This window comes from Anopheles marshallii, chromosome 2, assembly GCF_943734725.1.
Source record: "Anopheles marshallii chromosome 2, idAnoMarsDA_429_01, whole genome shotgun sequence".
NCBI lineage: Eukaryota > Metazoa > Arthropoda > Insecta > Diptera > Culicidae > Anopheles > Anopheles marshallii.
Genome location: NC_071326.1, coordinates 38,512,897 through 38,526,406, shown reverse-complemented (window position 1 = coordinate 38,526,406; position 13,510 = coordinate 38,512,897). Strand labels below are relative to the sequence as shown.

At 42.7% G+C, this 13,510-nt stretch overlaps 1 protein-coding gene across 1 annotated transcript; it reads right to left on the bottom strand.

Moving 5' to 3' along the window:
• Positions 1-3,351: 3,351 nt before the first annotated feature.
• Positions 3,352-12,919, bottom strand: LOC128708087 (uncharacterized). Its single transcript, XM_053803044.1, has 9 exons — positions 12,847-12,919; positions 7,550-7,669; positions 7,151-7,380; positions 6,796-6,934; positions 6,449-6,598; positions 6,123-6,266; positions 5,695-5,922; positions 5,286-5,569; positions 3,352-4,017 (listed from the first exon to the last, which is right to left on the bottom strand). The coding sequence occupies exons 1-9, from the start codon at positions 12,917-12,919 to the stop codon at positions 3,352-3,354; spliced, it is 2,034 nt and encodes a 677-aa protein (XP_053659019.1).
• Between the last annotated feature and the right edge of the window lie 591 nt (positions 12,920-13,510).

The following is a 13,510-nucleotide window of genomic DNA, read 5'->3' as shown; positions in this document are numbered from 1 at the left end:
TTGCTGTAATGGAAGTGAAGAGGAATTAAACACACTCATAATGTGTCCTTCTGTTCCACTGTACCGTCGGTGGAAAGCCAGATTTGGGCCGTTACGATCACGGTAGCACTAAATAGATCTTGTCTAAATAACCCCATGCCTGGGAGAAATGAAGTGAACTCTCCCATCAGTACACAGCCGGCAACGACGGTGGCTTCGTTTTTCTGACGGGCTTTTGCTGGCAGTCACATCCGGAACTAATCCGGCCGGGACATGTGTTTGTGGCTACAGTTCAGCTTTTCAGCACACAGCATTTACTCCCAAGGGTATGGTATACTTTCAACGCTAGTCAGCCATCCAACCGGGATGGCTTTCAAAGCGGAAAGTGTTTGATGAAGGAATGAAGTTCCATTAGCATCACCATTGTTTACTTCCCCCGGCAACTTTTCGTATTGGGAAAGATAGAATTGTGTGTGATTGTTTTTGTTTGATATTATTTTTGAGTGGCTAAAACCACTAGAGCATATTTTTGTGTACGGTTACGTTTTTCGCAACCGTTGTCCAATATCAGAGAAAAAAATGTAATGGTGTTGAAGTGAAACACTTGGCAGAATCGTATTTTCCATTGTCCTAATGAACATGAGCAGTTGCTGTGTAAAATATAATGCCAGTTATTTGGAATCCATCCTGCAATGACAGCTTTTGAAGTTGCTACAGTTTGCTACAGTTTACTAATTAGGTATAGAAGTTTAGCTTTACACAGGAGTTTGTCCGATATCATGATTTCCCGAGAATGAAATTAGATAACATGTATCGTAAGTGCGTAAGCAATCGTTTCTACCGAATGTATATGAATCAGAAAATAGTCTGGATTTTTGTAATGTATCAATCTCTTTTTTATTTAAATTTTACATTGTGAAAGATGTAAGATTACTTTGCTTTTGAAAATGATTTTTATATCTTCTGTCTGTAAGTATATAAAATATTATGGAAAGAACATGCAACATGAACATGGTACACGCACGTAATGTTGTTATGTTCATTAAACCATTCAAATACTTTATTTTCTGATCACGTTTATTGCTCCCATAAACCTCAATAGACTAAATAAATAATAACCCTTTCAAGATGACAGTTACAAACAACAATATCGCAGTAAACAATGTTGCCACTCAACTTTAGTATGAACTAGACGTGTTTCGGTACGGCACAAAGTTACAACTACTGTTGAAACACTAGCATACCTGTCACTCGGTGCTCTTTTTTGGGCACTTTTCTAATTCACGGCAGAAAACGTTAAAAAACAACGTCAAACTCAATGCCGCATCATGTCACCACATCAGCGCCTGCTACGCACGTGAGGTTCGAGGAATGGTAAGAGAATGACGTAGCTTATCGCTACGGTACGGTTTCGCTACGGCGGCAGCTGACGTTCGCCTGACTAATACAATTCTCTGTAAAGGATGAAATAGGCTGACACCGTTAACAAAAAAGTGCGTTCGGCAAATAGCATGCATTTGTATGGTGTTGTTCCAGCTGACGGAAATGGCAAACCATTGTACAGTGGTAGATCGCATTTGTTGGAACTGGTGATGTAGGGTTGTTAAAAACAGAAAAATTATCTCTGCACAATGTGCAAGGCGGGTTTGCGAAAGCATGACACGGGAAATGCTTCAAAATTGAATACTTTTTAATACGCTTAGTTTGATTAAGTCTAATTAATGATGTACCTTTGCACTTTTTATTCGTTCACACAACCCCCGAACGATATAACTTAACAACCCCGGGCAAAGAAAGTGGCTATAAAAAGAAAGTGCAAAATTACATCACAACGTAATTGTATGCAACATAATTATTGTAGCATCGTGTTTTTGGTCCGGACAGCCTTAATTAGGTCACTCGCTTAAAAGCACTTTAGCTTAATTAGCGAATGCCTAGCTGCAACGATAACACACAAGCACGGTATCAACAGAAAAAGCAACGCTGAATGTTGAAAAGTGAAAATAAATGAGCTCTATTGAGATGTTGCAAGAAGTGTTGCAACAAACACACTTACCGTTAGTACTTACCGTTCAAAAAGCAAATGTTGTTTAAATAATATCCAGTCAAACATACGCCAGTAAATTAGTTGAACAGTGATTTAAATTGTATATTTACATTATCTGTGCTCATGTTTGATTTACATTTACGTTTCCACCATGGTTAGTACTAAACGCAAGTTTAAAGTGACAACTTAATGAACGTTGGTATCTGTTGCTGATCGTAATGCTTTGCATGGTTTTCAAGTTCAAGTGGAAAAAGTTGGATTCTGGACTCTCTTTGAGTGCACCTAAAATTGTCTCGAAGTAGATCTAGAATATTTTTCACTATCTGCATCTTGTATCAGATAAAGTTGATTCCATCCAAAGCTTTCTCGACTTGACACATTGAAAGCTCTTCGATGATGCAAAAAGAGAACATTTAGAACCTAAACAATTTCATCTTGAAAAAATTGCAAAATTGAGCATAAATCCAGATATGTCTCAACAAATTCAATTTCTCATTGAACAGAATTCATAAATGGTTCCAAAATTGCTACTGGAACTCGGAACCCCAATATATTATACCACCAAAAACGTTTTTACAAAACAAAATCTACTTACAGGTTTATTAAATAATTACAAAGAGATATAAGAATGGAAAATTAAAACAATTTTAATTTTACGGACATTGCATTCTGATTGTTCTATATAATAGAACATAGCGGAATATGCTCTTCATAATCACATGCCGATAACTGAACAGGCGACACGTCGGCTTGCTTCTGCTGCGTTCTATCGCTTTCGACACGCAGTTCGCCTTCAGCTTGGTTAAGCTTCACAACGCTTTTCACAGACCTAAAAACACAACATACTGAACCGTTCCTCAGTACATCCTACAGGGCAAGAGCCATTTGTACAAGCCTCGGTAAAACTCACAATTTGTTACTATGTCTCTAGTGTCATGTTATTTTCTGTTTACTGTTTGTCTTCTTTTTCTGTTTCGGGTTTGCCGATTCGCCAAGATTCGATCCAGGCTTCGTTACGTTTCATTGCGACAAATCGCCGATAAAGTTGTTACGGGTGCTCGGGTAAAGCTGTCAAGCGGTGGCGTTTGTTTAAAAGAGGACGGGCGACAAATGGGAATCCACGCAGCCGATCTGTACAGCCGAATGTTTGTAAAGTATCTACATCTTGGGGTTGAGTGGGAAGTGAACAATGGGAGGGAAAAGATGATGAAACTGAAGTGAAATAGGATGGGATAGGCTACGCGTTGGAGACCCACCAATAAGGTTTAAAATGCTGCACGATAAACTATCGCACAGGTCGATCTTGACAGCTTTACCCTACAGCTTTACATCAGCCCGATTTTCAAGCCCAGCCATAAAAAAGGATGCGACTGTGTTAGGGTGGCCCCCGATCCCACCATCCCCATGCCCAGCCCACCGCTCTCACCCGGTTCGCCAATATCCGTGCACCCTTCCGGCTCACCGGCAGACGCTTTTAATGATTGATTGCGATGATACGGGTGTGACGGTTTGTTCGTGGCACTGGCAGCTTTTTCTACTGCGAGCACTTTTCCACCGTAGATTGGGCCGGCGGTTGGTTGCCAGCCGAGCGCGGTACACTGGCCACAGGAGGCGCTCACACCGTACGGCACGTGATGCTGCTGATGGGGCTGCAGATGTTGCGAATAGTATGCTGGGCTGGGTGACTCCACGCGGCTGGTAACGGTTGTGTTGCTGCTACCGGGTCGGTCGGTGGCGAGTGTGATGGTGAGATTGTCACCCGGTGGTAGCGGCGAACCAGTGTCCTTGGGCCGCCGGTTGGACAAGGTACCGGGCAGCGGGCCAGCCATAAGGTAGTTCGGCAGGATGAACATGGTGGTCGATATTTGTGACAGGCTACCACGCGGCTCGGCGAACTTGAACGCCGGCAGGATGGTGCTGGTAGGGATGGCCGTAACTGGGGCGGATGCGGTGACCGGTTGCACAAACGTTTGCGGTGGCGGTGGTGGTTGCTGCAGTGCGAATGAAGCAGAAAGAGAGAAAGATATAGACAGAAAAAAAGCCCGTGAACACATGCGGAAAAGTAGAATTAGAGATAAGACTGGCATGAGTTCAGGTTGTGTACGTGGGTGTGTGCAGGGAAGAAGGGTTGGAAAACGATCGGAAATGAAGAGGATTTCTTTCCTGCTCAACAAACGAGCACGAGACACACGAGTACACGCAACGATACTGCAATGACGTCGAATTGGAGAATGGGCACATAGACGACAACTGGGTACTCGTCGATTCGTTAGTAAGATTACTAGCGTAGAAGCTTTTCTACGGCGTTTCTGCCTGCAAGCCAATGTTTGCGATATGTCCCAGGTGCAATTGAATTGTGTGCGGACCGTCGGACTACTATGATGTATGATCGGTGTGATAGAAGCTTCGGAAATGCGTAAGCTTGATTTATTCCAGCAACGGTACCGTAAGCCACCGGCGAGATTGTGGTGTGTGAGACGTTGTTGAATATTTTATGATAGATGGAATAAGTGTCCATAAAGTGGTTAAATTATAGGCTTTCCATGTAAATGATTGCCATTGGGAAGTCATAATGCTATTAGGATACAATACGTGATATGTAAGTTTTAAGTAGGACCATGATAGACTTTCTGTAATTTACTCTCACTATTAGAATATTTAAACAAATCATGTAACTATAATTCAATGCCATATAAACTTAAGTTCATATTTAAGTTTAGTTTAGGGTTCCTGAGCGATAAATGTATAAGATAAAGTAACATAATTTTATGACTAAATAGTTTTTACATCGCACAGAGAGTTGTGAGAGTTAAAAGAATTTCTGAGGAATTGAAATCTCCTGTAGCCATTCCATCATCATCATCGCATAATTGTACATTGTTTCAAGATTCAGAACTAGTATTTTCAACAGCAAATTGAACTATTCAGTGATACTTAAAGCATCATTTTTATACTTATATTCTGTAGTACGATTTCGAAAACATAAAAAACCTTATAACAGTTCCTCGGAATTGCCAGAACAGTTTCCCCAACCTAACAGATGTCATTGTATTATGCTTTATATTTTCACCAAATTCAGCAATTCCTCTTAAAGTTCACCAATAAGGCACAGGACGTGGGACAAACTATTCTGACCTAGATCAAATATGACTATACCACAGATCACTCCACTATTTAGGCAACAGTTTTGCGTTAGGCCTACCCGCCCGTACCCGTTGGGCTGCCATTCCTCACTGGACAAACATTTGCACAAGCTTACCTCGGGTGCCTTTTCCGTCATCGCATTCGTATCCGGCATGCATTCAACCAGATCGAAGTCTTCGCTCGGTGCCCGGTAGCTGGATGGTGTCGAATGGCTGTCGCTTGACTCGGACGCCTTGATGCACCGATTACTGCTCGGCCGGAACAGCTTCATCTTGTATGCCAGCAGCGCCCCGAATGAAACGCAGACAAAGCAGAAGAACAGTACCGCGACACCGACGATCAGCAGGTGTCCATCATCGAGCAGCGATGGCTGGTCATTTCCACTGGAGCTGTCGCCAGCTGTACACCCAGCCGTTTCCCATAATATCCATAGCAAAAGTGTTAATTTGTGATGGTAACGAGCAAATGCGTCAGCAACACGCCGTTGACACGTTGCCAGTGCCGGGTGCATCGTGCAAACTTACCGTCTTTGTTGAATGTGACTATATTTTCCGCCTTGACCGCTGATTCGCCGCTGCCAGAGTACTTGTTGTGGTTGGTACCGACACCCTTTCCGACAGCGGAACCCTCTATCTGGTTCGGAGCCGGTGTCAGTTCTTCGTCGTACAGCTCGTTCGACTCGTACGGACGCTCGTCCAGCTCGTCGTCCTCGAGCGGTGTGATGTACCGTTCCCGGAAAACATTCCTCGAAACTGAGTCAGCAGCAGCCGAGCCGTGTTGCGAGATGAGTTTTGTTTGAGTTTCAGTGTAAAAGGAGTCGGACACATGACAAAGTTAGTGCATCATTTCGGGTTTCAGGCATGTGTTTCATGTTGGGTGTTTTAAGGTGAGGCGAAGAAAACACCCTCAACCGGGGATCAAATTTCAAACGCTTTCACCTGGGGACACTTACCGCAAGCGTAGATTACTTTCAGGTAGACCCTGATGTTCTCCGGACATGGGTTCCCGAATGTTGAACTTTCCACCGCTACTGTGCACTTTCGCCGGCCCTGGCAGATCTCTGTCAACGTGAGACTGGTGTGATCCGAAAGACATGCTACCAAAGTTCATGAAATTTAGTGTGTATGAGAGGGAACACAACAGAGAGGTCATTTAATATGGGGACCGCATCGTTTTAAAGCCGGCGAAACGGCAAAAGGTTTGATTGATATAGCGGTCCCCGAAAGGCGATCGGTGACCCAAACTGGTACGCACCGAGGAGCATTTTGTACTACTTACTTTGTTCCTTTGAAGCAGCCGCTTGCGTGCAGTGTGAACTTTCGTACGCGGTTCGCCCATAGGTGGCACTGTAAATTGCTATGCGGGTGTATTGACCACACGTCAACCGAACGATGTCCTTTTCGCACGAAATCAAGCTGCGAAATTCAACTGAACGGGGTGTTGAGATCGGTGGGCAGCGGAAAATGGGCAAAAAAGAATAATGAAAAGTACGTTGGTTTTATTTTTCAATCCATGAAAAGGCTCGACTGAACTTCAAACGATTCGATAGCATTGATCGAACGAGTGGGAAAGCTGGGAAACGAATCGTCGGGGAAGTAGCTCTGCACGCGTGGGTGATCACTTACATGGGCGACATTTGTGATTGACCTCTACCATACGATGTATGCCCGGGCATGGGGCTGTTGCGAAGTTTTTCGGTGTGGCCTGTATCCGACACCGTCGTTTCTTCTGACATGCTTCAACAACGGTCTGCAGGATCGAGTACTGTGTTGGCGAAAAGAGGGAGGACAAAAAAATAACACAAGTTCTATCATGGGAAATGTCCATCCGTTGGCGAGCTGTCGATGGTGGACCAATCTATTGCTTGTTAAAGCTCTTCACCAGTAACACGGTGCTAAGGAACTCATGCATGGTTCCTCGCCCGGGGTACAGATATCGAATCGCTCGCCGGGACGGTTTGGTGCGATAGAAAATACATACCTGCAGCACATACAGGGGAGTACATTTGTCTTTCGGCCGTTCAACCGTGGCCAGCGTATCGTTCGTAGCCAGCTCGGTGCTGACCGTCGATACTGTGGGCGTAATGGAGGTTGCGTTTACTTGGACAGCTACGGAGAAGTCAATCGTACTAAGGGCGGGTGTGGTGGGCTCGGGAAGGTAATAGCTACTGTCCACTTCGCTGTACGCGCATTGAAGCGTTTCGTTACTTTCTGCATGAGAAGCGATCCAATGACAGTAAAGAACATACACATTGGCAAAGTGATTAAAGTTGATCATCATTCGGATGCACCGGGGCCATTGGTGTGTTGTTTTTGTCTTTTTTTTGATTGTTCTTCAGCACTTCCAATATAAAAGGTAAAAATTGAAAGGGATACCTACCTCTGGTGCCATACTGGACGAGCTCCACGGAGATGCTGGTCCCGATGGGGCACGACAGATTCAGTAGCTCGTCGTCGCAACAAATCGTTCGAAACGCACGCAGTGTGCTGGAAAGTAACCCTGCAAAGGACGAAAAGGAATAAAACAAAATAAAATATTTAGCTTCTTAAATATAGATAATTATCCCCCTACTTTAAGAATATAGAAAAGGACAGATGTTTGATGTGTACATGTTCCAACTCTAATGCTTATGTACCAAGTTCGACAAAGGAGTAGTAAACAAAACACAGCATCGGTAAAGCGGGATTAAAGATCTAAGAAAAAAATATAACTCTCATACGAGATGATATGCATTCTCGTGCAATTTAAGGTATTTCATTAAAATAGTATGAGAATTCTACTTTTAAAATGCAACCGACCTTAAACAATAACTTTATGTGAAAAACTGGTATTTTCCAGTGCTCTTAAATATTTCTCTCGATTGATTTCAAATTGAGAACAAAATTCGATTAACAAAGTAAACCAAGCTTTGTAAACATATGTAAACTTTCCTTAGTTACAAAACCATGTACATTTTATTCATTGAATGTTCTCGCTATTTAACTGTGGACACGATAAAAAAGTTGATGGGTAGTATGTTTAACATATCTACTAACGTATGTGCTGCTTTTATTAAGTTTTGAAAGGATTTTCAATGTCATGTGGCAAAGTTGGAGCCATTTCTAGATACTTCACAAGTTTCAGATGTGGGATTTGATGAAATAGATGAGTGATCCTATTCTCTCTCTCTCTCACACACTCTCGATCCCTCTTTACCTCTCTCACTCACTTATGTTACAAAATTACATTGATTCTATACAAAGCGTTTTCAACTTGCAAATCCGGCATATCGGAAAGCATTATAATATTCAATGTACATAAGCTCAACATCAACAAAAAATAAGCTTTTTTCTACCTTCTCTAACTCTATGGGAATTGTGGGTATAGCCATCGTAAGGTTTTTACCCATGTGCAAATATTATGTACAAATTTTAAACTCTGAAGTATTTGATAGTTATAAATAGGTAATAATTCTGATTGCTTGACGAACGGTCTGAATAAGATTTGTTGTCCGTTGTATCTCAAGAAAATCTGCTTTTTTGCCTACTCTATGCATGGATTGTGCATAGAAAGCTGTAACATCCTCATATTAAGTACTTTATTGTGTTTTATAAGTATTTTTGTTTTTGGTTCAAAGTTTTTCGGTTTTTGTTAATTGGTTGTATCGAATATTTTAGTAAAATTTATATTTTTTTTGCAAATTACACAATATGGTATAGTTCTTACCGAAAAATATGTTTATCCCAATTACATCACCTTTAATCGCACCCCATGTGTAGCATTAAACTTTGCCTTGACCCTGTAAGACGCTTTGTTCTACGGTGTCGATCAAACGCTGATTGGTCTAGCATCTGTGAAACAATGGACAATTGAAAAACTTTTGCCCATTTCTTCACAATGACCGGCCTAAGCATCCAAATTGATGCCCCACGCTACGGTGTCGGTACAATGTGACCAATCTATCAAATCCTGCCTTTAACGTGGGCGGTGGCAAATGGTTGTCTATGAATTTTTCATCCTACTTAAAATTATTTCTTTTCTGAGAGTGCGCATATTTTACAATCGTTTTGGAGTATTTTCCGGGCCGTGGCTAGTGGATGCGGGATGGTGACGCGCGAGCTTCAGGATGCAATATATTATATTTATTTTACGTCGTCTACCGTCTACCCAGCGCTAACAACCCTGTGGTTTGGCCACCTCCAACGGCGGTTCTAACTTTCTTCAACATTACCGAGTTCCACCGAGCTCTGGAGTTTCCCGGGGTGGCAAAATTTTCAAATATTTACATTTTTTGTTGTTGATGTTGGTGGTGTTTACTATCACCCGGAACGTTGCGTTTCTCCCTCCGGTTTGATCACCGCGGAATCGCTCGAAACGGCAACTAAACCGATGCGAACAAGTTAGATGAATATATTATTATGCAATCAAGACCACTGGAAATGACATTAGGCCTGTGGCGTGCGCACCACTACTAGGCGATGATGATCCAATGTGGCGGCGATGATTTATTGCTCAGCTCGAGCAGGAGCTCAGGAAGTATTTGGCCTCACTTTGGGCAGCAATTCGCTTGCTTGGTGTGCAACGATTTAAAAGTCGCAGAAAAGTCACTGTCGCTATACGAGACGGGTGTCACAACCTGCAGGATACACGTCCGCTAATGCTAATGAGAAAAATATGTTTTTCTGTTTTTAAACGCAACCATTACTGTCACGGCTGTGTACCACGGTTCAACGTCCGTAATTGAATAATGACCCGGGCTGATCGAGTTGCCGTGCTGCTCGTGTCGCCTGCTGAATTCAATCGGACGACCAAACCAGCCACATTCTCCAACGTCCTTGGGCCAATCGTGCGTTCGATCCCTACCAGGGAACCGATGATTGGAAAGAGGAAATACGCTAAATTGAGCGCACGGCGGAGATTCAGTGTCGCATTCAATTACGGTCTTGTAAAATTAGGTCTACTTCCCCGTACCCAATGTGGCAGCAGCACCAACAGCAGCCTGCGGGCGAGCGGACCAATTTATTTCACCGCAAAAAGCGTCACGATGCCGCCCGACCTACGCGTAATACGATCGCCCGGTCTGGTTTGACTTATTTCGCTACGACAGCAACGAACGCTGCCAAAGCTAACGATGCGATGTTGCGCCGAACGACCGAAAAGCGGATACGCGAGCGCTGAGTAGCTACATTTTGATTGATATTTTGATACGATCCTTGTCAACACGATCCATCAGCGAGCAAACGAGATACCATCAACGGAACATTACCTATGCCGTATCATGTTTACGAGCCATCGCCATCGCCATTGTCTCCCGCGATGTCGGTGTAAGCGTTTGGTAAGGACGGTCCATTCCCTGGCAAGGACACGGTTCATTTTATTGTACCACAGTGGAGCGTATATGTCAGGCTCGCCTGTCAATGTGGGTAGATGCCACATTTTTTTACCACTCTTAACGTGCAGGACATGTTTCACCGTAGAAAGAAATGGGATGGGATCCTTTGAAACCCGTTTTTCGGTTCCACTAACAAACCATGACGAAGTAAGGAGGAAACAAACAAAACGAACTAAATACGACCGTGACACAAATGGCAACAGTAAATGTGGCGTATCTTGCTGACGCTCGTCAGGGTCTTCCGGTGTGGGCGATGGGTTTCGATAGAGGAATGCAGCAGTTGTTGAAAGCAACGTGAGTACCATAAACATATACTGTTTTGTAGCTTTATTGCTACCATGGAGAAAGCTACCATGGTTCCTGACACACATGCCGCTCACACAGGCGCCGATTGTTTGACCTGCTAATCGCTCCTTATCATCATCACTTTCTGCAAACAATCCGCCATCGTCAACGCTTCCCACACCATGGAAAACTCCCCACAGCAGAATGAAATGTGACCTTGGGACCTTGCGGGACACCGTTGTGTCCCAGCGGTTGCGTTGTTTTATGTTGCGCGCTGTTCGATTTATCCACCCAGTGGCAGGCGGCATTTCGGGCGAGAAGAAAAATATCGGTACCGGTATTCTGGTAAGTGTTTCGCAAAAATGTTCTAACGAGCTTCAATACATCATCAATAATGCAATTGCGCCGGGCCAATGTGACAGCTTGGGAAGGTTCGGGGCTTCCGTACCGGAACCGCTTTTACCGCACGGTTCTACCGTTGTTTGCGGTGTAATATTCAATCTTTCAAACATTTCTCGTCTCCATTTTCCGCGTTCATTGTGCTGCGCCTGCCTGCCAGCTATAATTCATACCATGAAACAGTATTCGCCATTCGCCGCAAACGACTGCAACAACAACGGAAAAAAGAATGAGCGGAAAAAATATCAAACCACTCCATCATGCTTCATTGCACGCATAGATGAATAAGCTTTCGTCGAGGGCCATTGAAAATGGAGACGTGAGATGGAAGGGATTTGGCGAACCGAGCGCTTTTGGTAAACGATATCCTATCTTTCATTTCCGATACCATTCGGATTCCACTCCTGTCGTCCGATATCATGATTAACGAGACTTCTCCGAATACGCACCACTGTAATGCTCGTGGGTCCTATGTTTCAATATGCTTTGCCAGTGATCAATCGAAAGCACAGCTGGCACCAGCAGCGTACCGGGTTGAGTCCACTGTATGGGTTTTGTTTTTAAATGCCCTTTTGTGCAAACAATTGACTTATTGACAGGTAGGATAAATTAATGGTTCGAATATGATTAGAGCCGTGAGGATGGGTGTAGCTCGTTCTGAGAGTTTTTTCCGACCGATGCGGTTAATTGAGTATAAAGTTTTGATTACCAATAATCCGAGGAAAATGACAAAATTAATTAGTTTTTTCCATGAAATTAATATCCAACTGAAAATATTATTTACTGTGAGTTGAGGTAATTGTTTAACGTTGTAATTTGAATTTGTTTCTGTTTTGGAGCTAATAAAATGATCATTCTTACTAAATATTTTGTTTATATAGGACGAACACAACGGAAACACGGAGAAATTGAATCTTGAAACTTGAACGCGTCGTAAATTATTTTAATTACATTCGAAAAGAAGGAGATAATCGACAGAGTGTGTGTACCAAAAATCTGTGTTAATAGAAAATGCATGAGATTAATTGAACATTTTTTTAGAAATTCTTTATTGATTATCTTCTGCTGCTCATCATAACTATGCTGTAACTAATAGAATAAATTACAGGCTCTTATAACGCGCTAGGATTTGAAGATGAATTCCACACGACAGTTTATCAACTCAGAAATTGTAAAAGACAGCTCTTTTGATTATTCTTCCATGTTTATTTATCGAGCTTTGACACGTCATGACAATGCAACATATCAAACAATAAAATATTTAATATGTTGCATTGTCATGATGTGTTTAATTTCATTGCCAGGTGTATTAGTCCGTACGAAATTTTGTATTATCTTATGTAATGCACGTATTGTTTGCCAGATGAGAGATAATGGTACATCAAGTCCCAGAAGGTAAATTTAATATGAAAATAACTTTCTACTAATTTTATGTATTTGTAATGCATTATGAATCGAATATGTTGCAGGAATTTATAAAGTAGAGAAAAATAAATAATGTAGCAACAGTTTTAATTATCCAATATCAGTTAATACCTTATGTTATCAGGATGTATCCAATGCTACATTTGCACTGATTGAAACATTTGTATTGAGTGGTTAATTGACAGGGTAATCATACCTAAATCATCTCCAGCAGCTCGTTGAACGATGACGATAAATCCAATGATAATGTGCAACATTTTGCTATTCATCAATGTGCTCTCCTGTTATTATTCCGATTTGACATGTTCTCATCCTACCGGCACGGTTCCTCACACTCGATACGGCTGTCGGGCATAGCTCGTAAAACCAACCACCAACCACTTATCAAAACTCATCACTAGCAGCGTGATATGGGGTAGCACCTGTTTCAATAGCAATAATTTTTCAACCACCGAGTGACTGGAATTATTACATCGTTGCCCGATGCTGCCTTTTTTATTCGTTTCAACCCTGACACCGGTTTGTGTACGTGTGAGTGGTGTGTCCTGGCAGACGATCACATCATGATTTAACACACGCCATATCACCCGGCACAACAGTCACTGAGTATAACTCACACGGCGAAGCTAACTTTAATTTATGACACTCCATCTGCCAACTTTACCATCGTATCACACTCACAATTTACCCGCAACCATGCGGAGTGTTACACTTTCACCTTCACCAAGACACAAATATCTCACGCCTGGCCACGCTTTTCCAGCATCGTACCGATGGTGCACTCGGGCTGGTTAGAACAAGCGGACAAATAAAAACAACACACACACACACACACCGTGATGTGACGCCACAAACAGCGG